The 26,536-nt window shown below is 55.1% G+C and overlaps 1 protein-coding gene across 2 annotated transcripts; it reads left to right on the top strand.

Moving 5' to 3' along the window:
• Positions 1–3,743: 3,743 nt before the first annotated feature.
• Positions 3,744–19,537, top strand: LOC134484494 (H/ACA ribonucleoprotein complex subunit DKC1-like). 2 transcript variants are annotated; one of them, XM_087601378.1, is made up of 15 exons: positions 3,744–3,861; positions 4,986–5,056; positions 5,458–5,544; positions 5,904–5,995; positions 7,191–7,375; positions 7,978–8,042; positions 9,741–9,867; positions 10,586–10,716; positions 11,907–12,050; positions 15,790–15,910; positions 16,961–17,079; positions 17,657–17,760; positions 18,487–18,565; positions 18,940–19,062; positions 19,231–19,537. In XM_087601378.1, the coding sequence occupies exons 1-15, from the start codon at positions 3,846–3,848 to the stop codon at positions 19,294–19,296; spliced, it is 1,530 nt and encodes a 509-aa protein (XP_087457504.1). In that variant the 5' UTR covers positions 3,744–3,845; the 3' UTR covers positions 19,297–19,537. The 2 variants fall into 2 exon arrangements, with proteins under 2 accessions (XP_087457504.1, XP_087457505.1); XM_087601379.1 differs by lacking the exon at positions 3,744–3,861 and adding an exon at positions 3,966–4,305.
• Positions 19,538–26,536: the final 6,999 nt, after the last annotated feature.

Raw genomic sequence — 26,536 nt, 5'->3', positions numbered from 1 at the left:
AGCAGGCTCATCGTTCTGCTGACGTCTTGTATCAATTTCCTTATTTTCCTCTCTTTATATTATTTTCTTTCCCCCCTTCCAGTTGATTCTTCCCTTTGAGTTTTTTTAATCCAAATTTATAAATTCTATTCGTCCCTGAACAGCGTGATTTGGAATTTTCTTTTGCATTTTTACTTTTTTTGGGGGGAGGGTGCTATAGCCTGCCCAGCAGTCATGTGCTTGCTTCAGGGACTTATAGAATTTATACATTGAGTGACGTACATCATGGTATATGTGGACTTGAGTAACGGGTTGACAGAAGGAGAGAGATATGAAGCATTGCCTCTTCGCTATAACACGCCTGGCAGTCACATGCTTCAGGGACGTATAGAATTTATACATTTCATGTGTAAAAACTATACGAGTCCATCTCCTTCCCCGAAAAATTGTAAATAAACCCGATCGTGCAAATGTGGAAAAAAACTAAGGAGTAAAAAATAAATAAAATAAATAAATGTGAACATAAGTGACGTCGATGGCGCAGTCCTGACCATGAATTCTAAGTGCCTTGAACTGGCGAGAGCCCAGTGCACTGAACGGCTCTTTTATTTGGAATGAGTTTTTGGGTCCAATGAGTTTTTGGAGGAATCGTAGGCCACAGAAATCTACAAACCAGACGGTGTTTGATGAATGAGAAGGAAACATCAGGTTACGTGTAAAATACAACATGGCGCTGAGATCATCAAACACACACACACACACACACACACACACACATATCATATATATATATTTTGTGGCTTTGCTCCTGAACTGTAATGTAATATATATGTGTGTGAGTGTGAGTGTCTGTGAGTGTGAAAAATATTTATTCATCCGTTTCTCCTTATAACTTCATCTTCTGATCTGCTTCTTATCACACATTAACTTGTACACGTGCACGGACACTGACCTCGACTTTTATTTTTATTTATTTTTTTATTTTTAATTTTTATTTCATTCGATTAAATCATTATCAATTAATAATTAATAATCAATTATCATCCATTGATTATCTTAAAGAATCACAAAGCAGCCAGGTGTGGTGCGGCTTCCTTTACATCTTTAATCCTGGGACCCAGGAGGCAGAGGTGAGAGAATCTCTGAGTTCTAGGACAGCCTGGGCTACACAGTGAAGCCCTGTCTCAGGAGCACAAAAAATTTACATATATAAAAAATTTATTTTACACTTTATATGTATATTTTATATTATTTTTATTTCAGATTTGTGTTTTTTTTAAAGATTTATTTATTTATTATATATAAGTACACTGTAGCTGTCTTCAGACACACCAGAAGAGGGCATCGGATCTCTTTACAGATGGTTGTGAGCCACCATGTGGTTGCTGGGAATTGAACTCATGACCTCTGGAAGAGCAGTCGGGTGCTCTTAACCACTGAGCCATCTCTCCAGCCCAGATTTGTGTTTTTAAGATGGGATCCCACTATTATTTATAATTTTTAAAAGAACACGTGATGACCCCTTCATCTCCTGCCCTGAAACTCCTGCTCACACTCATGACTTCTTTAATCAGGACTGTTAATAAATGCATATGTGTGCACACGCATGTATTTGTGTCTGTCTGTCTGTCTGTAAAACATCTTGAGTCTATTTTTTACTGCAAGTATGTGTGTGTGTGTTGCATGAGTGTGCATGGGCATGTGTGTGTATATGCGTGTGTGTGTGATGTACATGCATGTGTGATGTGCGTGTGTGTGTGTCTATGTGTGTGTGTCTGTGTGTGTGTGTGAGATGTACATACGTGTGCATTGGCATAAGGGGCCTGGTGAGTGTGTGTCGTATTTTCCCCAACCTGTGTTCAATGGTTATCTCTCATACAGATATATATGTATATGTATTTATATAAATACATATTGTATTGTACATGTGTGTGTATATATATGAAACATACAAGTTATGATATATACTATATATATACAATATGTATATGTATGTATATATATTTATATAAATACATACAGTGTATGTATGTGTGTATATATATAAATATGAAACATGCAAGTTACTATATATGCCATGTATACACACACACACACACAATATGATAGCTTGGGCATAGAGTCCGTTCTAAGGAAATGGGGATCACCGATCAGGTAGAAATGGAAGCTCCACTGTAGTGTACATATACATATATAATAGAATATATAATATATGCTATATATACATATATAGAAATATAGACACACGTATATACACATATGGGAGATGAGCACTGCACACAGGTCGGGGAAAACACGACACACACTCCCCAGCCCCTTACGACTCATTTGCACACCGCACACACGGCGTCCGTGACTCGGTTTCCCGTAAACGTATAGAAGAGCGGGAGGCATCTTAGGGCCCCGCTCCCTCCTCGCGTTCTTCACAGAGGCGGCCGCCCTCCGCGCGGACCGTTGCCGGCCACGACGTCCGCGTCGGGTAAGAGAGAGAAACTATTTTCAACGGGAACGGACGTCGCGGCGGGCGGAGGGAAAGGTCGGTGTCCATTAAGGCGGGCACCGGTTTAGACAGCTGGTGACGCTGAAGACCGACAGCGCGGGCCACGCCCATAGACAGTACCGACCACGCCCACCCTCTCTAGGCCACGCCCACACTCCCTAAGCCCAGACAATGGTTTAGACAGCGGGTGACACTGAAGATGGACAGCGCAGACCAAGCCAACAGAAGGCACAGGCTACGCCTACCATCGATGACAGGTCGAGCAGGCCACGCCCACTGGTTGTAGGCCACGCCTACCCTCCCTAGGCCTTGGCAAAGCTTTAGACTGAGGGTGACGCGCAAGACGGACAGCCTGGGGCACGCCCACCTGCTCCAAGACCAACTCACCCTCTTTAGGACACTGCGGGCCACGCCCACCCGCACTACACTTTAGGGCCCTGAAGGCCACGCCCAGGAGCGTTGGCGCCAAAGAGGAACAGCCCAGACCACGCCCACTCCCTACACTTAAGGGAGACTGTACAGGCCCCGCCCACCCGCTCTACACAGAGGGAGGACAGCGCAGGCCCCGCCCACCCGCTACTTGCAGATGGGGGACAGCACAGGCCACGCCCACCCGCTCAAGGCTGATGGCTGGTAGCGCAGGCCACGCCCACCCGCTCAGGGGTGATGGGAGACATCGCAGGCCACGCCCACCCACTCAGGCTATGGGGCCAGCGAAGGCCACGGCCACCTGCTCCAGGCCGAGGGGGGGGGGGGGGGAACAGCGCAGGCCACGCCCACCCGCTGAAGGCGGACAGCGCAGGACACGCCCACCCGCTGAAGGCTGAAGGCAGACAGCGCAGGACACGCCCACCCGCCCCACGCTGATGGCGGGCAGCGAAGGCCATGCCCACCTGCTCCAGTCTGAGGGAGGACAGCGCAGGCCACGCCCACCCGCTCCACGCTGATGGGGGCGAGCGAAGGCTGATGGGGGAGAGCGAAGGCTATGCCCACCCACTCCAACCCGCCGCAACGATCGCTTCTCCATAGCTCCGCTAAGCCGAGCGGTGGCTGTGTGGGGGGCCCGGAGGAGCGCGGGAGAGCGTCCCGGCGCACGTGCGGGCCCCACCCTCTACGCACTTCCGGGCTGCCTTCCTGGCAGCTACTTCCGTTTTGCTGTAGCCGCAGTGGTGTCGGGCGGTAGGAGTCTGCCATTCTCGGCCGTCCCCGCCCCTTGACTTCCGGGCTGCTATTTCCGTTTTCCTGCATCCGGGGCGGTGCGAGCAGCGGTGGGCGTGTCCCGGCGGCGCGTGGTGACTGTTGGCGTGCGCGGTTCTCGGCTCGCGGCGGCGGTTAGCGGCGGTTGGCCGGGTTGTCTGCCTGCGACATGGCGGACGCGGAAGGTAAGGACCGCAGCGCCGAATAGGCACTGCGCGGCGCGATCCGTAACCCGGAGCGAGTTCCAGCGCGGTCGCTCAGTGACCCGGAGGCAGTCGCGCGGCGCTGCGCTTGCGCGACCCGCGTGGCCCGCGCGATTCCCGTCCCGCGGTCTGACCGCTGCGCCGCTGGCCTTTATGTGTGCCGGGGCCGAGCGCGGACCCGCGTGACTACCTTGGCTCTGGGTCCCGGGCCAAACATGACCCGGGTCGCCTCCCGAGTGCGTCATAGAGGCTGGCCAGACTGTGTCGTCATAAGGAGGCGCGGAGAGTCCATGTCGGGGCCACACGCGCGCGTTTTAGACCCGCGTGACTTTCTTAGCTCCCTGCCTCGCGCCAAACACGACTCGAGTCTGGTCCCGAGGGCGTCATAGAGGCGATTTTGTCGTCATAAGAAGTCGCCCGAGGGAAGTTGACGCTGGGACGTTTTAAGAGCCCGGGAGCCGTGACGGGGGGGGGGGGGGGGTGGGCGGCGCTGGTCAGCATCTGTTCTGGGGCCGATTTTCTGCCAGGTTGTGCTTTAGGAACGTGGTTCCCCCTCCGCTGACGTCAGACTTTAAAATGTCTGTTTATTTTTACGTCAGGCCTTAGAATAATTTTTGATGACGTCAGCGACTGGAGTATTACTTTTACGTAAAACATTAAAATTAACTTTTGGTGACATCAGACTTTAAAGTTTTTCGGTGACGTCAGACCTAAGAATAAAGTTTGGGTTACGTCAGAGCTCAAAATATATGGTTTTCTGTGACGTCAGACCTAATTTTGGTGATGTCACACTTTAAAACTTTTGGTGTCGTGAGACTTTCACGTTTTTCAGACTTAAGAATAAACTTTGGGTGACTTCAGAGTTTAAAATGAACGGTTTTCGGTTATGTCAGGCCTAATTTTTGGTGACGCCAGACTTTAGAATACATTTATTTTTTCGGTGACATCAGGCTTTCAAACGAATGGGTTTTCGGTGACATCAGGCTTTCAAACGAATGGGTTTTCGGTGACATCAGGCTTTCTTTGGGCCCCGACATCAGAGCCGACTTTAAACCTCTCAGTCTGAGCAGGCACTGCTCAGGTCCCTGCGTTTGTCTCCCCCGCAGCCGCCATGACGTTCCCGAAGAAGCACAAGAAGAAGAAAGAGCGGAAGCCGCTGCCGGAAGCTGACGTGGCTGTGAGTGGCCGTGGGGTTTTTTTTTTTTTTTTCTTCATTCTTATTTTTCTGACGTGTGACAACACAGCACACGGAGCCATGGCGTCATCCCCGACCCTGTGACCCGTCCCACGTATGATGTCAATGAAGTGTGCGATGACATCATCCCCGACCTTTCTGGACTATATGTCGCGTGTGTGATGTCACAGTGAACGGCCGATGACGTCATCCCGAGATTCCACTTCGGGCCCCAGGCTTTATTAGGACATTAATATTAATATATGCTAAAATATTTAAATATTTGGGTCCAGCCTGACATGGCCGAAGTTAACGGACCCGACGCCCCCCCCCATGGCTCGTCCTTTCCTGTCACCCCTCACTTCCTGTCATCCCCCCACTTCCTGTCACCCCCCCCCCCGCAGGAGATCCAGCACGCGGAAGATTTCCTGATCAAACCGGAGTCCAAGGCGGCTCAGTTGGACACCTCCCAGTGGCCCCTGCTGCTCAAGGTAGGTCCCGCCCCACCCACGTCACGGGATGCGTGGATTCCATACCAGTTCCCATCTAAAACCCTAATCGTAAAGGTCGCTGACCACTGGGAGGCCATGTCCTGCTCCACCCCTTCGACACCAGTGGGCTTGGCTAGCCTCGCCTAGGTAGAGAGAGACCCTTCCTCAAAACTGGGCTGGGGAGGAACCGTAGAGGTGGGTGAGTGGTTAGAGCGCCATCTTCAAGGTGGGCGGCCTGAGCGAAGAGAGTTGGTAGCCATCTTTGATTTGGGCGGCGTGGGTGAGTCAGCTTGGTGGCCATCTTTACTGTGGGTGACCTTTGACACCCCCCACCCCCCACCCCGCCATCGCCTCCCCAGAACTTTGACAGACTGAACGTGCGGACGACCCACTACACGCCCATCCCGTGCGGCTCCAACCCGCTGAAGAGGGAGATCGGGGAGTACGTCAGGTAGGCGGGACGGGGAGACCCGGACGTTTAACCTATATATTTATATGTATGTATATCATAGTATCTACATCCTAATCTATGTGTATATATGTGATCTGAGTACGTGACCTGTAGGTACACACTTGTATACTGTATGACCTGTATATACATATATATATATATACACATACATACATACACATGGTTGGGTGAGCATATAATGTATATAGCCTACATATATATATAGGTTATATATATATCACCATATCATATCCTATGTGTATGTAATTTGCTCCAATTATCACCTGTATGTATACATATAGGCGATCTGCTGCATATGTAACCTATGTATAATGTGTATACATAGGATATGTAGCATATATAAAACACACAACCTATATATAGCGTGTATATATACACCGTATAACGAATGTACCTCCCGCCTCCCCAGGACCAGCTTCATCTGTACACATGATGTATATAGAACATATAACCTATGCATCATGTGTACATAATGTATCTGTGACATATGTGTGTCACATATATGATGTATGGCCTATCTGTTATGTATACATGATGTATATATAATACATATATGATGTGTAGCCCATACATAACATATATATGACGTATATATGACAGGTGGGTGATGTATGGCCTACACATGACTTATCCATCCCTCCCCCGCCCCAGGACCAACTTTGTCTGAACACATGACATATATAGAACACATAACCTATGCATAGTGTGTTTATAATGTATGTGTGACGTGTGTGATGCATCTTCTTTTCGGAGCTGGGGACCGAACCCACGGCCTTGCGCTTGCTAGGCAAGCGCTCTACCGCTGAGCTAAATCCCCCAACCCTGGCCTTTATGTTATGTATACATGATGTATATGTCATGCATATATGATGTATATGTGACGTGTGTGACATGTGTGACGTATAGAGTACATGTGTCGTATACATATCCCCCCCAGGACCGGCTGCATCTGCACACATGATGTATATAGAACATATAACCTATACACGATGTATATATAATGTATATGTGACACGTGTATGATGCATATATGACGTATGTTCTATATGTTACGTACACATGGTATATATATGGTATGTATATGACGTGTAGCCTATATGTAGCATATATGTTATATAAGTGACATGTGTGACATTGGCCTACACGTGATGTATATATCCCCCCCCCCCCCCAGGACCGGCTTCATCAACCTGGACAAGCCATCCAACCCCTCTTCGCACGAGGTCGTGGCCTGGATCCGCCGCATCCTGCGCGTGGAGAAGACGGGGCACAGCGGGACACTTGACCCCAAGGTCACCGGGTGCCTCATCGTCTGCATCGAGCGCGCCACGCGCCTGGTCAAGTCACAGCAGAGCGCGGGTGAGGGGGGGTGTACGGGGGGAGGGGAGGGGCAGTGAAAGAGGGAGGGGTGCGTGAGCAAGGGGTGGGAGCGATGGGTAGTGCGGGGGAGGGGGTAGGGGAAGGTGGAAGGAGGGGCAGGAGGGAGGGTTGGGTAGTGCAGGTGAGGGGTAGAGTGGGTAGTGGGGGAGGGGTGGAGGGGCAGAATGGAGGGGTGGGTAGTTCAGGTGAGGGGGGTAGAGGGGGTAGTGGGGGAAGGGAGGGGGGAAGGGGTAGGGAGGAGGGGCAGGAAGGAGGGTGCGTATGGAGGACACGGGGCAGTTGCAACGGGGGGGGGGTGCGCAGGGGGGAGGGGGCTTCTGTGAGTGAGGCAGGGGCTGGGACAGATGGAGGACGGGGAGGGGCAGGAGGGAGGGGCGCGGGACAGGACTTATTTCACACAGAAGATCTCAGCCTCCACACTTCCAGTTCGGGGTGATGTCATTGCGCCGTTCACTATGACATAGCCCTTCTTAGACACAAAGCGTCCTCAGTTCCCGAACCCCCTTCCTGAGGTCACTAATGTAGAGCCTACCACCCCCTCGCGTCCCTGCCCTGACCGCCCCTGTGTGTCCTCCCTGCAGGCAAAGAGTATGTCGGGGTCGTGCGGCTGCACAATGCTATCGAGGGGACCGCCCAGCTCTCCAGGGTGAGTTGGGGTCACTTAAGCAGGTGGCCTCACAGCCTGGGTCACCCGGGAGTTATTGGGGATATTACGGTGGTGCCGAGTGCGCGGTTTTATGGAGATGACAGTACACATTGCTGCTCGCTGTCAGGGAGATCACGGTACCGAGTGCGCGCCTTTAAGGAGATTACGGATCAGAGTGAGCGGCTTTACAGGAATTACGGTACCGTACGCGGTATTAGAGAGATTACGGTAATGAGTGCGAGTCTTTAAGGAGAGTACGACAGTTAGCGGCTTTGGAGGAATTACGGTACCGTCCATTGCATTAGAGAGATTACAGGACAGTACGGTTTTTTAAGGGGGATTACGGTACGCAGTGCTGCAGGGTTTTAGACAGACTATGGGACAGGGCGCGCTGTCAGGGAGATTACAGTACGCAGTACTGCGCGGTGTTAGGGAGATTACGGGAAAACTGCGCGATTTTACAGATATTACGGTACAGAGTGCGGGGGTTTTAAAGAGATTACGGGACTCAGTGATGCGCAGTTTCAGGGAGATTACGGTTTCAGGCGCGGCTTTAGGGGCGATTACGGGACCAAACGTTAAGTTTGAATTAATATTAATTTTACGGGTTTGAATGTTAATTTTTATGGCTTTGAATATTAACTATGAATTTGCATATGCATAGTAATTTCCCGAATTTTGCCCTGAGTTGATTTTATGGATATTTATGACTTCTATGCATTTACATATTAATTTCACAGGTTTGAATATTAATTTTAATGGAATTGTGTATTCATTTTACACATTTGAATATTAATTTTACGAATCAGGATTCTTTTCTGGATCTTGGATTAATTTGGCGAACTTGAGTTGGGATGAAATTTTATGGACTCGAATATACATTTAGTTAAATTTATGAATTTGCATACTACATTATTCATAAACCTGACTATTGATTTTGGTAATTTAAATATTAGATTTTATGGATTTGAATATTAAATTAAGAATTGGAATTAATTTCTTGAATTTGAATTAACTTTACAAGCTCGAGTTTGAATTAATTTTTGGATTTGAATATGTAAATATATAAGTTTGCATATTGAAACATTAACGCGTAAATTTGAATATTAACTTGCATGTTTAAATATTAGATCTTATGAATTTCAATTATGTGAACTTTATAACTGGTATGAATTTGCATGTTAATTACATTGTTTTATAAATCTGAATATTGATTTTTGGGGATTTAAATATTAAATTTTATGGATTTGAATACTAAGTTTACGGATTGGAATTGATTTCTTTAATTTGCATTAAGTTTACAAGCTTGAGTTTGAATTAATTTTTTGGATTTGAATATACGTTATATATATAAATGTATGCTTGCATATTAAACATATTAATTGGTAAATTTGAATATAACTGCAGATTTAAATATTAGACTTTGTGAATATTAAGTTAATAAGTTTTATTTTGAGTTAATTTTATGGATCTTATAACCTCTGTGAAGCTGCATATTAATTTTGAGAATTTAAATATTAATTTATTGGATTTGCATAGTCATTTCACATATTGGAATTAATTTCTGGAATCTGCATATTAATTACATTGCCTCATAAATTTGAATATTTCACGGATTCGAATGTTAATTTCTCCCCCCCCCCGCCCCCGTTACCTCATGTGACCCTGGCCGCCATCTTTCCCTGCCCCTGCCCCCAGGCCCTGGAGACCCTGACAGGCGCCCTGTTCCAGCGTCCCCCGCTCATCGCAGCAGTGAAGCGGCAGCTGCGCGTGCGCACAATCTATGAGAGCCGTGTTGTCGAGTACGACCCTGAGCGCAGGCTGGGTGAGGCCGGGGTCACGGTGGGGTCATGGGCGAGAGGGAGGGTGTGTTCCCGGGGATCCCCTGTTGGGGGGGGTCGTGGTCTGGGAACCTTGACCTTTCTGGGAAGTGTGACCTTTTCAACCCGTGTCTGTGAGCTCTGACCGTTCCGTATGTAGCTATGGCTGCCGTCGGGGTTGCAGTGTGACCTCTGACCTCACGCCCCATATCTGTGAACTGTGACCTCCCCATATTTTATCTGTCCGTCCCAAGAACTCTGATCTCTCTGTGACCCCTGACCTCTTATTTATTTTTCCCATCTCTGTCCATCTGTCCCGTAACCCCTGACTTCCCCGTGACTTCCATTCTCTTCCCCCCTCTCCCCCGTCCGTCTGTCCTGTGACCCCTGACACTTCCATGACCCCTGACCTCTATTTTTCCCGTCCATCCTGTGACTCCTGACCACCCCGTGTGCTTGTTTTGGATGTGGTGTCTGTGACCTCCTCTGATCTCTCCGTGACCCCTGACCTCTCCGTATTTATTTTTCCCGTCTCCATCCCCGTCCGTCCATCCATCCCATAACCCCCGACCTCCCCGTGACCCCCGACTACCCCGTGACCCCCGACCTCTCCGTGTTCATTCTCTTTCCCCTTCTCTCCCCATCCCGTCCATCCCATGACCCCTGACCTCGCCGTGACCCCTGACCTCCCCGTGACCCCTGACCTCCCCGTGACCCCTCCAGGTGTGTTCTGGGTGAGCTGCGAGGCTGGCACCTACATCCGGACCCTGTGCGTGCACCTGGGGCTGCTGCTGGGCGTCGGGGGGCAGATGCAGGAGCTGCGGCGCGTGCGCTCGGGGGTCGTGGGCGAGCGGGTGAGCAGGGGACGGGGACAACGTATGGGGGGTGGCGTGCAGGGGTCAACATATGGAACAATGTATAGGGGGTGACGTGTAGAATGTGATCTAAGGGGCGACGTATAGTGGGGGAGGGGACGACGTATGGTTAACATAAGGGGGCGGCGAGTAGAGCAGAGTGAGGAAAATGTATAGGACGTGATGTATAGTTAATGTATAGGGAATGGCATATAGAGGTCAACGTATAGAGTATGATACGTAGGGGATGGCATATAGAGCAGGAAGTATAGGGGACAGCGTATAGGCGAAAATAAGATATGTTGTAGTTAATGTATAGGTATATGGGGGACGATGTATGGAACAGGATTTATGGGTGCAGTGTGTAGAGGTCAATGTATGGGAAGAATATACAACATGATGTATAGGGGAGGATATGTGGGCGGCAATGTATGGCAGGCAACATGGGAGGCAGCATATGGGAGTCAATGTATAGGAGAAAATGTGAGGACAGTGTATGGGAGGGAATGTAGGGTGATATGGGATGCAATGTATGGGGGGAAATGCGAAGACAGCATATAGAAGAAAATTCATAGTTAATGTATGGGGACAATGTATGTATGGCACGATGTATGGGTGGCATCATAGGAGACAGTGTGTAGTTCACGCTGAGTGTAGCAGACAACGTATAGAAGACAATGTGTAGTTAATACTGACAGATGTACGGTATTTGGGTGTCCAACATGTTTATATATGGTATCTGAGAGTCTGACGTATAGAAATACAATATTTTGGGGCGACCTGACGTACAGATATATGTTATGTGTCAAGTATTTGAAGGTGTGATGTATAGAAATATGAAGGCCTGACGTATAGAACCACAGCATTTGAGGGTCAGATGTATAGATACACAGTATGTGGGGATGGGACATATAGAAATACAGTATTTTTGAGGGGGGTCGAATGTATACATATACATTGTTTTTGGGGGAGTGACATAGTATCTGGTGGTCTGATGTATAGACATACATTAAGTGGGGGTTGGACGTATAGATATGCAGTATGTGGGGGGGTCAGACATAGAATGAAGTATTTGAGGGCCCAATGTATAGATATATGTTATTTTTGGTGGCGGTCTGATGTATAGCTATACGTCACATGGGGGACGGAACGTACGTAATGACAGCATTGGTCCCCGCCCCGCCCCCCAGGACCACATGGTGACCATGCACGACGTCCTGGACGCGCAGTATCTATACGACCACCACCGGGACGAGAGCTACCTGCGCCGCGTGGTTTTCCCACTGGAGAAGCTGCTGACGTCGCACAAGCGCCTGGTGATGAAGGACAGTGCGGTGGGTGGCGCAGCCAGCGCCCGGTCTATATGTTCCCTTTATGTCACCCCAATTCCATATATTACCAGCTAGTTCTATATGTTCTATATGTCACCTGCCCGTTCCATATGGTGCTTCCGGTGCCATACATTACCCACCCGTTCTATACGTTCCCTGCCGGTTCCATATGTTCCCTTCAATTTGTCCCTGATTCTATACGTCACCCCTGATTGATTCTATACGTTCCCTTTATGATGCCCCCATTCTACATGTTCCCTTTACATCACTGATTCCATATGGCACCTATTCTATATGCTCCCTGCCTGTTCTATATGTTCCATTTTTGCTAATTGTATGCATTCTCTTTATGATATGTTTCCTTCTATATGTTCCCCGCTGGTTCTGTACATTCCACACTAATTCTATACACTGTCCACTGATTCCATATGTTCCCTATCTGTCTTATACATTCCCCGATGTACCATTAATTATATACGATCCCCGCTGTTTCCTTAGGTTCCCCACTAATTGTATAGGCCCCCTTTATGATGGTGTTGATTCCATACGTTCCCTACCTGCCCTATACATTCTTAACTCACTGATTCTACACATTTCCTGCCAATTCCATAGGTTCCCTGCTAATTATATAGGTTCCTTTAGGATGGCATTGATTCTGTATGATCCCTTTACATCGTCCCCCATTCCATATGTCATCCCCGATCCCATATATCCCATGCATACATTAAGTTACCCCTGATTCTATATGTTACCCCTGATTCTGTACATCACCTGCTCATCCTATATGTTCCCTGCCAGTTCTATACATTCCCTTTTTCTTGTTAATTGTATGCATTCTCCTTACAGTGCTACTGATTCTATACATTCCCCACTAATTCTATACATTTCTCACTGATTCCACACGTTCCCTGCCTCTTCTATACATTCCCCGCTACACCGTTAATTGTATATGGTTCCATAGGTTCCCCGCTAACCGTATAGGCCCCCTTTATGATGGCGTTGATTCCGTACATTCCCTGCCTGTCCTATGCGTTCCTACGTCGCTGATTCTGTGTCAGTAGTTCTGTACGTTCGTTCCATACGTTCTCTCTGTGCCATTAGTTGTCTATGTTCCCCGCTCATTCTATACGTTCCCCCCTGCACTATGGGAACAGGGACGTATGGTTAACGTATAGGGGGCGGCGTATAGAACAGGATGTATGGGAATCCGGTACGGAGGGACGGACGGGGCAGTGGTCAGCGCCCAGGCGGGGTATAGTTAGCACCCGGTGCGAACGGCCGTCCCGCCCCCTATCCCGGTATTGAAGAAGGGACAGATACGGTAGTGGTTAGCGCCCTTCCTCAATCCCGGCACGGGAGGAAGCCAGACGGGGCAATGGTTAGCACCCAGATGGGGCAGTGGTTAGCGCCCAGGCAGGATAGTGGTTAGCGCCCAGTGTGAACGGCCGTCCTGTGCCCCGTCCCGGTATTGGAGAAGGGACAGACAGGGTAGTGGTTGGCACCCTTCCTCCACCCCGGCACAGGAGGAGGGCAGACGGGGCAATGGTTAGCGCCCAGGCGGGGCAGTGGTCATCGTCCAATGCGGTTGGCCTTCACCAGTCCCAGTATGGAAGGACAGATGGGGCAGTGGTTAGCGTCCAGGCGGGGCAGTGGTTAGCGCCCGGTGCCATCAGCCGTCCCCATCCCGGCACGGAAGTAGGGACGGATGGGGCAGTGGTTAGCGTCCAATTTGATTAGCTGGCATGAAAGAAGGGCACATGGGACAGTGGTTAGCGCCCGGTGCGAATGGCCGTCCCGTCCCCGATCCCGGTATTGAAGAAGGGACAGACAGGGTAGTAGTTAGCGCTCTTCCTCCATCCTGGCACGGGAGGAGGGCAGACAGGGCAATGGTTAGTGCCCAGGCGGGGCAGTGATCATCGTCCAATGCGGTTGGCCTTCACCAGTCCCAGTATGGAAGAAGGGCAGATGGGGCAATGGTTAGCGCCCAGGCAGGGCAGTGGTTAGCACCCAGGCAGAATAGTGGTTAGCGCCCAGTGCGATCAGCCGTCCCCCATTCGGGTATTGAAGAAGGGACAGACAGGGTAGTGGTTAGCGCTCTTCCTCCATCCCGGAACGGGAGGAGGACAGACGGGGCAGTGGTTAGCGCCCAGGCGGGGTAGTGGTTAGCGCCCAGGTGGGACAGTGGTTAGCGCCTGGTGCCATCAGCCGTTCCCCATCCCGGCACGGAAGGAGGGCCGGACCGGGCAGTGGTTAGCGCCCAGGCGGGGCAGTGGTCATCGTCCATTGCGGTTGGCCTTCACCAGTCCCAGTATGGAAGGAGGATAGATGGGACAGTGGTTAGCGCCCAGGCAGGGCAGTGGTTAGCGCCTAGGTGGGGTAGTGGTTAGCGCCCGGTGCGAACGGCCGTGCCCCATCCCAGCACGGAAGGAGGGACAGACGGGGCAGTGGTTAGCGTCCAATGCGATTAGCTGGCATGAAAGAAGGGCAGACGGGACAATGGTTAGCGCCCGGTGCGAACTGCCGTCCTGTCCCGCATCCCGGTATTGGAGAAGGGACAGGCAGTGTAGTGGTTAGCGCTCTTCCTCAATCCCGACACGTGAGGAGGGCAGACAGGGCAGTGGTTAGCGCCCAGGCGGGGCAGTGGTCATCGTCCAATGCGGTTGGCCTTCACCAGTCCCAGTATGGAAGGAGGATAGACGGGGCAGTGGTTAGAGCCCAGACGGGGCAGTGATTAGCGCCCAGGTGGGGCACTGGTTAGCACCTGATGCGAACGGCCATCCCCCATCCTGGAATGGAAGAAGGGACAGGCAGTGTAGTGGTTAGTGCTCTTCCTCCATCCTGGAACAGGAGGAGGGCAGACAGGGCAATGGTTAGCGCCCAGGTGGGGCAGTGGTTAGCGCTGGGTGTGATCAGCCAACCCCCCCCCCCATCCCAGCACGGAAGGAGGGACAGACGGGGTAGTGGTTAGCGCCCGGTGCGAACGGCTGGCCGGTCCCCCATCCCGGTATTGAAGAAGGGACAGACATTGTAGTGGTTAGCGCCCTTCCTCCATCCCGAAATGGGAGGAGGGCAGATAGGGCAATGGTTACCGTCCAGGCGGGGCAGTGGTCATCGTCCAATGCGGTTGTTCTTCACCAGTCCCAGTATGGAAGAAGGATAGACAGGGTAATGGTTAGCGTCCAGGTGGGGTAGTGGTTAGCGCCTGGTGCGAACGGCCATACCGTCCCCCATTCCGGTATTGAAGAAGGGACAGGAAGGGTAGTGGTTAGCGCCCTTCCTCCGCCCCGGCACCAGAGGAGGGCAGACGGGGCAATGGTTAGCGCCCAGATGGGGCAGTGGTTAGCGCTTGGCGCGATCAGCCATCTCCCCTATCCCAGCATGGAAGGAGGGATAGACCGGGCAGTGGTTAGCGCCCAGGTGGGGAAGTGGTTAGCGCTCAGGCGGGGCAGTGGTTAGCGCCCGGTGCGATCAGCCGACCCCCATCCCAGCATGGAAGGAGGGATAGACCGGGCAGTGGTTAGCGCCCAGGTGGGGAAGTGGTTAGCGCTCAGGCAGGACAGTGGTTAACGCCCGGTGCGATCAGCCGTCCCCCATCCCAGCATAGAAGGAGGGAACACAGGGCAATGGTTCGCGCCCAGGCGGGGCAGTGGTTAGCACCCAGGTGGGGAATTTAGCGCCCAGGTCGGGTAGCGGTCAGCGTCCAGACCCTCACGTTACCCCCCGTCTCCCCCCACCCCCGCAGGTCAACGCCATCTGCTACGGCGCGAAGATCATGCTCCCCGGCCTCCTGCGCTACGAGGACGGCATCGAGGTCAACCAGGAGGTCGTGGTCATCACCACCAAGGGCGAGGCCGTCTGCGTGGGTGAGGGCCGGGCGGGGCGGCGCCATCTTGGTCTGGGGGGGGGTGGGTAGGGTCGGGGCCCCTGACCACTGAGCCACCCACCCCGCTATCCTTAATAATCATGGCGTACCCCTCCCGCTCTGACCACTGAGCTACCCAGTCCTCGGCTTTAATAGTAAGGGCATCCCCCCCACCCCACCCCCCGCTCTGACAACTGAGCCGCACCCCACCCCACCCTCCAGCCTTAATAATAATGTCCCCTGCTCTCACCACTGAACCACCCCACCTTCTCCTTTGGGGTCGAGGGTGGGGGTCAGGGCCCCTGACCACTGAGCCACACCCCCAGCCCTAATGACAGTGGGGTGTCCCCCCGCAACTCTAACCACTGAGCCACCCCTCTCCATCCTTAATAATCACGGTGTCCCCGTCTCTCACCACTAAGCCGCTCCCCCAGCCTTAATAATCATGACGTCCACCGCTCTGACCACTGAGCCAGCTCCCTATCCTTAATAATAATGGCGTCACCTGCTCTAACCACTGACCCGCACCCCCCACCCAGTCTTAATAATAATCATGGCGTCACCTGCTCTAACCACTGAGCTGCACACACTGCCCCCTCCCCCCCGGCCTGAATAATATCATGGCGTCCCCTACTGCTCTGACACTGAGCCACCCCTCTCCATCCTTAATAATAATGGCGTCCCTTGCTGCTCTGACCACTGAGCCACTTCTCTCCATCCTTAATAATAATCATGGCGTTTCGCGGCTCTGACCACTGAGCTACCCCTCTCCATCCTTAATCACGGCGTCCCCCCCCACTCTGACCACTGAGCCACCCCCCACCCCCAGCCTTAATAGTCATTGCATTCCCCCCCCCCCCCCCCCGCTCTGACCACTGAGCCACTCGCCCCAACCTTAATAATCATGGCGTCCCTGGCTCTGACCACTGACCCACCCCTCTCCATCCTTAATAATAATCACGGTGTCCCCGGCTCTGACCACTGAACCACCCCTCTCCATCCTTATGCCCCCTGCTCTGACCACTGCCCCACCCACCCCTCTCCCCGGCAGCCATCGCACTGATGACGACGGCTGTGATCTCCACGTGCGACCACGGGGTAGTAGCGAAGATCAAGCGCGTCATCATGGAGCGGGACACCTACCCCCGCAAGTGGGGCCTGGGGCCGAAGGTCGGTCAGGCTGGAGGGGGTCAGAGGTCGGCGGAGAGGTGGGGTGGGTGGGGGATCAGAGGTCAGGGGGGCGGCCACTGCTGCATTGAACAATGATCAATCATCGACTGATTTGTTGGAGGTGACATGGGTCAATAATCAACATGGCCGCCTCCCGTATTGATCGATGATTGATTAGTGATTGGTGAGGTATTGATTGGCAATCAGCATGGCTGCCTCCCGTGTGGATCGATGATTGATTAGTGATTGGTGACGTATCGATTGGTAATCAACATGGCCACCCCCCTGTTTATTGATTATTCACTGATGACGTACTGATTACCAGTGATGTAATGATTTAATTATTGACGATCTTATAATCGATCGTTGATAACATATTGATGGGCAATTAAGGTGGCCGATAACACATTAATTGTTGATTATTGATCTTTGATGACATTTCTGATGATGTTCATTGATCATCGACGACATAATGGTTATTGATGCAATGATTGGTCACTAATTTTTATTGATTTGTAATGGTTATCAATGACACATTGAGTGACACCGGCCCCGCCCCTGCCCCCCCTCCCCCCAGGCAAGCCAGAAGAAGCAGCTGATCAAGCAGGGCCTCCTGGACAAACATGGCCGACCCACGGACGGCACCCCCGCCTCCTGGACGCGCGACTACGTGGACTACAGGTGAGGGGCGGGGCTTAGGGGTGGGCAGGACTTGTAGTTGGGGCGGATGGGGTAAAAAGCGGGCGGGGCATACACAGGTGGGCGTGGCCAGAAAGAGGTCTGGGTGGGGCTTATGGGGTGGGTGTGGTTCAGAGAGGGTGGGGCTTGCAGACCAGGGTGGGGCTCAGGTGTGGGCGGGACTTACAGAGGTGGGCAGAATTGGAAAGAGGTCTGAGCAGGGTGGGTGGGGCTCAAAGGAGAGGGTGGGACTTAAAGGGTTGGATGGGGCTCAGGTTTGGGCGGGGCCTACCGAGGTGGGCGTGACTAGAAAGGTCTGGGTGGGGTGGGTGGGACTTATGGAGGTGGGCATGGTTCAAAGGAGAGGACAGGACTTACGGGGTGGGAGGGGTTACATGTGTGGGTGGGGCTTGGGGAGGCGGGAGTGACTAGAAAGAGGTCTGGGTAGGGTGGGTGGGGCTTGTGGGCGTGGTTCAAAGGGGAGGGCAGTGCTTAAAGAGGGTGGGGTTTATGGGACGGGTTCTCAGGTAAGGGCGGGGCTTATGGGGCAGGGGTGGAGCTCATGTGTGTGGGCGGGGCTTGGTGTGATGGTGGGTGGGGTTTGCGGGTGAGGGCGGGGTTTATCGATTCCTCCTGAAATCGCCCCGCCCACCCAGACTCCGGGACCTGATGGAAAATAACATGGCCGCCGCAGGGAGGTCTAACCTCGCACCCATCCCCCTCTTTCAGTGACTCCAGCAAGAAAGCGACGGCCGCCGAAGCCACGCCGGGCCCTGGGGTCACCGCGGACGCCGCCAGCATCGTGAAAGTGAGTGGCGTGGTCTGTGCGAGAGGCGTGGAGCCAGGGGCAGGGTAGCCTAGTGGGAAGTGTGGTCCATGCAAGAGGTATAGGGCGGCGGCAGGGTAGCCTGGTGTGCAGTGCGGTCCGTGCAAGAGTCATAGGGTAGCGGCACGGTAGCCTGGTGTGCAGTGTAGTCCTTGTGAGAGGCCTGGGGCAGGGGCAGGGTAGTCTGGTGTGCAGTGAGGGAGTTGGGGGGATAGGGGCAGGGTAGCCTGGTGTGCGGCGCAGCTCACTGTGAGTTGCACAGGCGTGTGAGGCGGTGCAGCCTAGTGGGTTGCGCGGGCTGTGATCACCCAGGTGAGCGTGTGTGTGTGACACTCGTGTCCCCCCAACCCCCGCAGAGGAAACGCGACAGCGACAGCGACGCCGACGAGGCGACGCCCACTACCACGCCCCGGGTGAAGAAGGAGAAGAAGAAGAAAAAGGAGAAGGCGGACGGCGGGGAGGAGGCTGCGGAGGACGGGGTGAGTGTGCAAGGGGTGAGTGTGGGAGGGGTAGGGTGAGTGTGCAAGATGCGTGTGACTCACACTCTGAACACACTCGGTCGCCATTACCTAGAACGACCTTGGGAGCTGCGCCGGTGCGCGTGTTCCATGCACTGAGCTTTCCCACCTCTCCCCCTTACCCCCAAGGACGGCGACGCCACAAGGAAGAAAAAGAAGAAGAAGGCAAGGGCGGCAGAGGAGCTCAGTGGTTAGCGACTACCCCCGACCCCCCACGCGGCGACCATCCCGTCCTGTTTTAAGGACGCGAGGCGTAGGAACGGGGTCTCCACCACTGACCCCTCCACTCACTTGAGCCCCCGACGACCGCCCGCGGCGATTCGCCGGAGGCCATGTTGAGCGACACCGCAGACGGCCCTGGCCTGCCCTCCATTTTTTTAAGAAAAGTTTGTTAAAAAAAAAAAAAAAGGAAAAAAAATAAACCCGGTTTATCCGACTCCGCGAGGCTGCTCGTGTTTGGTGTGCGAAGCGGAGTGTTCTGTGTGGGTGAGTGTCTGCCTGAGTGAGTCTGAGTGTGAGTGTCTGAATATATGAGTGTGTGAGTGTTTGAGTGTGAGTGTTATGAGTGTCTTGAGTGAGTCTGAGCGTGTCTGTGAGTGTGTGTCTGAGTGTCAGTGTCCCTGAGTCTCAGTGTGAGTCTGAGTGTGAGTCTCAGTGAGGCTGTGTCCTGCGTGGAAGGTTCCAGAAAGTCACGCCCGGCTCTGCAGGGATCAGGGTCCAGAGGGCAGTGAGGGGCGGGTCATAGGTGCTGCCCTGACCACTGAGCCACCCTCCCAAGCCCCAGGTACTGCTCTGACCACTGAGCCCCCATCTCCAGCCCCAGGTTCTGCTCTGACCACTGAGCCAAGCTCCCCAGCCCCAGGTTCTGCTCTGACCACTGAGCCAAGCTCCCCAGCCCCTGGTACTGCTCTGACCACTGAGAAACGATCCTCAGCCCCAGGTAGTGCTCTGACCACTGAACAACCCTCCCCAGCCCCAGGTACTGCAGTGACCACTGATCCACCCACTGACCCACAGTGTTGCCCCAACCACTGAGCCACCCTCCCCAGCCTCAGGTTCTGCTCCCCAGGTACTGCTCTGACCACTGAGCAACGATCCCCAGCCCCAGGTACTGCTCTGTCCACTGAGCCACCCTCCCCAGCTCCGGGTACTGCTCTGACCACTGAGCCACCCTCTCCAGCCCCAGGTTCTGCTCTGACCACTGAGCGACCCTCCCCAGCCCCGGGTACTGCTCTGACTACTGAGTCACACTCACCAACCCCGGGTACTGTTCTGACCACTGAGCCACCTTCCCCAGCCCCGGGTGCTCTAACCACTGTGCAACCCATCGCCCCACAGTCAGTGCCGCCTTGACCACTGAGCTACCATCCCAGGCCCAGCCCCGGGTGCTCTCACCACTGAGCCACGATCCCCAGTCCCAGGTACTGCATTGACCACTGGGCCACCCTCCCCAGCCCCGGGTACTGCTCTAAACACTGACCCACCCACCGCCCCCCAGTCGCTGCTGCTCCCACCCTACCCAGCCCCTGATGGTCTGACCACTGAGCCACCCTCCCTAGATCCAGGTACTGCTCCGACCACTGAGCTACCCTCCCTAGCCCTAGGTACTGCTCTGACAACTGACCCACCCTCCCTAGCCCCAGGTACTGCTCTGATTACCGAGCCACCCTCCCCAACCTCGTGTGCGCTCACAACTGAGCCACCCACCGCCCCCCAGTCGTTGTTGCCCCAACCACTGCGTCATACTACCCAACCCCGGGTGCTCTAACCACTGAGCCACCCAGCGGCCCGCAATTGGTCCTGCCTTGATCATTGAGCTACCACCATAGCCACAGCCCCGGGTGCTCTTACCACTGAGCCACCCTCTCCAGCCCCAGGTACTGCTCTGACCACTGAGCCACCCACCGCCTCCCAGTCGGTGCTGCTCCCACGCTACCCAGCCCCGGGAGCTCTCATCACTGAGCCACAATCCCCAGCCCCATCTACTGCATTGACCACTGAGCCACCCTCCCCAGCCCCGGGTACTGCTCTAACCACTGACCCACCCACCGCCCCCCAGTCGCTGCTGCTCCCACCCTACCCAGCCCCGGGTGGTCTGACCACTGAGCCACCCTCGCCATCCCGGGGTACTGCTCTGACTACTGAGCCACCCTCCCCAGCCCCGGGTACTGCTCTGACCACTGAGCCACCCTCTCCAACTCCAGGTACTGCTCTGACCACTGAGCCACGATCCCCAGCCCCGGGTACTGCTCTAACCACTGAGCCACGATCCCCAGCCCCTGGTACTGCTCTGACCACTGAGAAACCCTCCGCAGCCCTGGATGCTCTGACCACTGGCCCACCCATCGCCACGCAGTCGCTGTTGCCCCAACCATTGAGCCACCCTCCCCAGCCACAGGCGCTCTGACTACTTAGCCAACCACCGCCCCGCAGACCGTGCTGCTCTCACCACTGAGCCACCCACCGCCCCGCAGTCGGTGCTGCCCAGACCACTGCTCAGTCACAGGTACTGCTCTGACCACTGAGCCACGATCCCCAGCCCCGGGTACTGCTCTAACCACTGAGCCACGATCCCCAGCCCCTGGTACTGCTCTGACCACTGAGAAACCCTCCGCAGCCCTGGATGCTCTGACCACTGGCCCACCCATCGCCACGCAGTCGCTGTTGCCCCAACCATTGAGCCACCCTCCCCAGCCACAGGCGCTCTGACTACTTAGCCAACCACCGCCCCGCAGACCGTGCTGCTCTCACCACTGAGCCACCCACTGCCCCGCAGTCGGTGCTGCCCAGACCACTGCTCAGTCACAGGTACTGCTCTGACCACTGAGCTTCCATCCCCAGCTCCACGAACTGCTCTGACCACTGAGACACGATCCCCAGCCGCAGGTATTGCTCTGACCACTGACCCACCCTCCCCAGCCCCAGGTACTGCTCTGACCACTGAGCCACCCTCCCCAGCCTGTGTACTGCTCTGTCCACTGATTAACCCACGGCCCCACAGTCGGTGTTGCTCACACCCTACCCAGCTCCGGGTGCTCTCACCACTGAGCAGCTATCCCCAGCCTCAGGTACTGCTCTGACCACTGAGCCACCCACCGCCCCCCTAGGCGGTGCTGCTCCCACCCTACCCAGCCCCGGGTGGTCTGAAAACTTAGCCACCCTCCCCAGACCAAGGTACTGCTCCGACCACTGAGCCACGCTCCCTAGCCCCAGGTACTGCTCTGACTACTGAGCCACCCTCCCCAGCACCGGGAGCTCCCACCACTGAGCCACCCACCGCCCCGCAGTCGGTGTTGCCCCAACCACTGAGCAACACTGCCCAGCCCCGGGTGCTCTGACCACTGAGCCACACCCCCCATCCTTAATAATCATGGCATACCACTCCCTTTCTAACTACTGAGTACCCAGTCCTCGGCCTTGATAGTAATGGCGTCCCCCAGTTCTGACCACTCAGCCCACCCCACGCCCCTCCCACCTTTAATAATAATAGCGTCTCCTGCTCTCACCACTGACCTACCCCACCCTCTCCTTTGGGATCGAGGGTGGGGGTCGGGACCCCTGATCGTTGAGCTACCCAGTCCTCCGCCTTAATAGTAATTGCGCCCCCCACCACTCTAATCACTGAGCCACTCGCCCCAGCCTTAATAATAATCATGGTGTCCTGCGCTCTGACCACTGAACCACCTCTCTCCATCCTTAATAATAATGGCGTCACCTGCTCTACCCACTGAGCGGCACGCCCCCTCCTTAATAATAATTATGGTGTCCCCTACTCTAACCACTGAGCACATCCCCCACCTGGCTTTAATAATAATCATGGTGTCCCACGCTCTGACCACTGAGCCACCACTCTCCATCCTTATGTCCCGGGCTCTGACCACTGAGCGACACTCCCCAGCCCTGGTCCTCTGACCACTGAGCCACCCACCGCCCCGCAGTCGGTGCTGCCCAGAACCTTGAGCAACCCTCCCCCAGCCCCAGGTACTGCTCTGACCACTGAGCCACCCTCTCCAGCCCCAGGTACTGCTCTGACCACTGAGGCACCCTCCCAAGCTCTGGGTGCTCTCACCACTGAGCGATGATCCCCAGTTCCAGGTACTACTCTGACAACTGAGCCACCCTCCCCAGCCCCAGGTACTGCTCTGACCACTGAGGCACCCTCCCCAGCCCCAGGTTCTGCTCTGACCACTGAGAAACCCACCACCCCAGAGTCCGTGCTGCTCCCACCCTACCCAACCCGTGGGTACTTTGACCACTGAGCCACCCTCCCCAGGCCCGGGTGCTCTGACGACTGACCCACCCATTGCCCTGCAGTCACTGTTGCCCCAACCACTGAGCCACCCTCCCCAGTTACGGGTGCTCTGACTACTGAGCCACCCCACCGCCCCCTAGTGGGTCATGCTCTGACCACTGAGCAACCCACCCCAGCCCCGGTTGCCCTGACCACTGAACCACCCTCAGCAGCCCCAGGTACTGCTCTGACCACTGAGCCACCACCCCCAGCCCCAGTCCGGGGTGCTCTCACCACTGAGCTTCGATCCCCAGCCCCAGGTACTGCATTGACCACTAGCCACCCTCCCCAGCTCCGGGTACTGCTCTAACCATTGAGGCATCCAGGTACTGCTCTGACCATTGAGCCATTCTCCCTAGCCCCAGGTCCTGCACTGAATACGGAGCCACCCTCCCCAGCCCCGGGTGCCCTCACCACTGAGCTACCCACCGCCCCGCAGTCGTTGTTGCCCCAACCACTGGTCCACACTCCCCAGCCCCAGGTGTTCTAACCACTGAACCACCCATCGGCCCGCAGTCGGGGCTGCCTTGACCACTGAGCCACAGCCCTGGGTGCTCTCACCACTGAGCCACGATCCCCAGCCCCAGGTACTGCACTGACCACTCAGCCGCCCACCCCAGCCCCGGGTACTGCTCTAACCAGTGAGTCACCCACCGCCCCCAGTCGTTGCTGCTCCCATGCTACCCAGCCCCGGGTGGTCTGACTACTGAACCACCCTCACCAGACCCAGGTACAGTTCTGTCCACTGAGCAACCCTCCCCAGCCCCAGGTACTGCTCTGACCACTGAGCAACCCTCCCCAGCCCCAGGTACTGCTCTGAACCCTGAGCCATGATCCCCAGCCCCAGTCCCGGGTGCTCTCACAACTGAACCACGATCCCCAGCCCCCCATAGTGCTCTGACCACTGACCCACCCTCCCCAGCCCTAGGGACTGCTCTGGCCACTGAGCCACCCTCTCCAGCCCCGGGTGCTCTAACCACTGAGCAACCCATTGGCCCACAGTCGGTGTTGTCTTAACCACTGAGCTACCACAGCCCCAGGCCCGGGTTCTCTCACCACTGAGCCACGATCCCCAGCCTCAGGTACCACTCTGACCACTGAGCCACCCTCCCCAGTCCCCGGTAATGCTCTGACTACTGAGCCACCCTCCCCAGCCCCAGGTACTGCTCTGACCACTGACCCACCCTTCCCAGCCCCAGGTACTGCTCTGACTACTGAGCCACCCTCCCCAGCCCCGGGTTCTCTAACCACTGAGCAACCCATCGCACCACACTCAGTGCTGCCTTGACCACTGAGCTACCATCCCCAGCCCCGGGTACTGCTGTAACCACTGAGCCACCCACCGCCCAGGAGTCGCTTCTGCTCCCACCCCACCCAGCCCCGAGTGATCTGACCACTGAGCAACCCTTCCCAGATCCAGGTACTGCTCCGACCACTGAGCCACCGTCCCTAGCCCCAGGTACTGCTCTGAGTACTGAGTCACCCTCCCCAGCCCTGGGTGCTCTCACCACTGAGCAACCCACTGTCCCGCAGTCGGTGTTTCCCCAACCACTGAGCAACACCCCCAGCCCCGGGTGCTCTAACCACTGAACCACGATCCTCAGCCCCGGGTACTGCTCTGACCAGTGAGCCACCCTCCCCAGCCCCGGGTGCTATGACTACTGAGCAACTAACCGCCCCGCAGTAGGTGCTGCTCTCACCACTGAGCCACGCACCACTGCAGTCGGTGATGCTCTGACAACTGAGCAACCCACCCGGGTGCTGTGACCACTGATCCACCCTCCCCAGCCCCAGGTGCTCTGACCACTGAGCCACCCTCCCCAGTCCCAGTCCCTGGTGCTCCCACCACTGAGCCACGATCCCCAGCCCCGGGTACTGCTCTGACCATTGAGCCACCCTCTCCAGCCCCAGGTACTGCTCTGACCATTGAGCAACCCTCCCCAACCCCAGGTACTCTAACCACTGAACCACCCTCCCCAACCGCAGGTACTGCTCTGACCACTGAGCGAACATCCCCAGCCACAGTCCCGGATTCTCTCACCACTGAGCCAAGTTCCCCAGCCGGGGGTACTGCTCTGACCACTGGGTCACCCTACCGAGCACTAGGTACTGCTCTCACCACTCCACCACCCTCCCCAGCCCCGGGTGCTTTAACTACTGAGCCACCCATCGCTCCACCGTCGGTGCTGCCTTGACCACTGAGCTACCACCACCAGCCCCAGCCTCAGGTGCTATCATGACTGAGCTAAGATCCCCAGTCTCAGGTACTACTCTGACCACTGAGCCACCCTCCCTAGCCCCGGGTACTGCACTGACCACTGAGTCACACTCCCCAGCCCTGGGTACTGTTCTGACCACTGAGCAACCCTCCCCAGCCCTAGGTACTGCTCTGACCACTGAACCACGATCCCCAGCGCCAGATAATGCTCTGACCACTGAGCCACCTTCCCCAGCCCCGGGTGCTCTAACCACTGTGCAAACCATCGCCCCACAGTCAGTGCTGCCTTGACCACTGAGCTACCACTCCAGCCCCAGCCCGGGTGCTCTCACCACTGAGCCACGATCCCCAGCCCCAGGTACTGCTCTGATTACGGAGCCACCCTCCCCAGCCCCGGGTGCTCTCACAACTGAGCCACCCACCGCCCCCAGTCGTTGTTGCCCCAACCACTGCGTCACACTCCCCAACCCCGGGTGCTCTAACCACTGAGCCACCCAGCGGCCCGCAATTGGTCCTGCCTTGATCATTGAGCTACCACCATAGCCACAGCCCCGGGTGCTCTCACCACTGAGCCACGATCCCCATCCCCAGGTACTGCTCTGACCACTGAGCCACCCACCGCCTCCCAGTCGGTGCTGCTCCCACACTACCCAGCCCCGGGAGCTCTGACCACTGATCCACCCTCCACAGACCAAGCTACTGCTCCGACCACTTTGCCACCCTCCCTCGCCCCAGGTACTGCTCTGACTACTGACCCACACCCCCCAGCCCCGGGTGCTCTGTCAACATACCCACCAATCGCTACTCAGTAGGTGTTGCTCCAACCACTGAGACACCCACGGCAGCCCCGGGTACTCTGACTACTGAGCCACCCACCGCCCCGCAGTCGGTGCTGCTCTCACCACTGAACCACCCTCCCCAGTCCT

The sequence above is a fragment of the Rattus norvegicus genome, chromosome Y, assembly GCF_021556685.1.
Source record: "Rattus norvegicus strain SHRSP/BbbUtx chromosome Y, alternate assembly SHRSP_T2T, whole genome shotgun sequence".
NCBI classification, from domain to species: domain Eukaryota; kingdom Metazoa; phylum Chordata; class Mammalia; order Rodentia; family Muridae; genus Rattus; species Rattus norvegicus.
The sequence above is the reverse complement of the archived record's forward strand: the minus strand, read 5'-3'. Positions and strand labels throughout refer to the sequence as shown.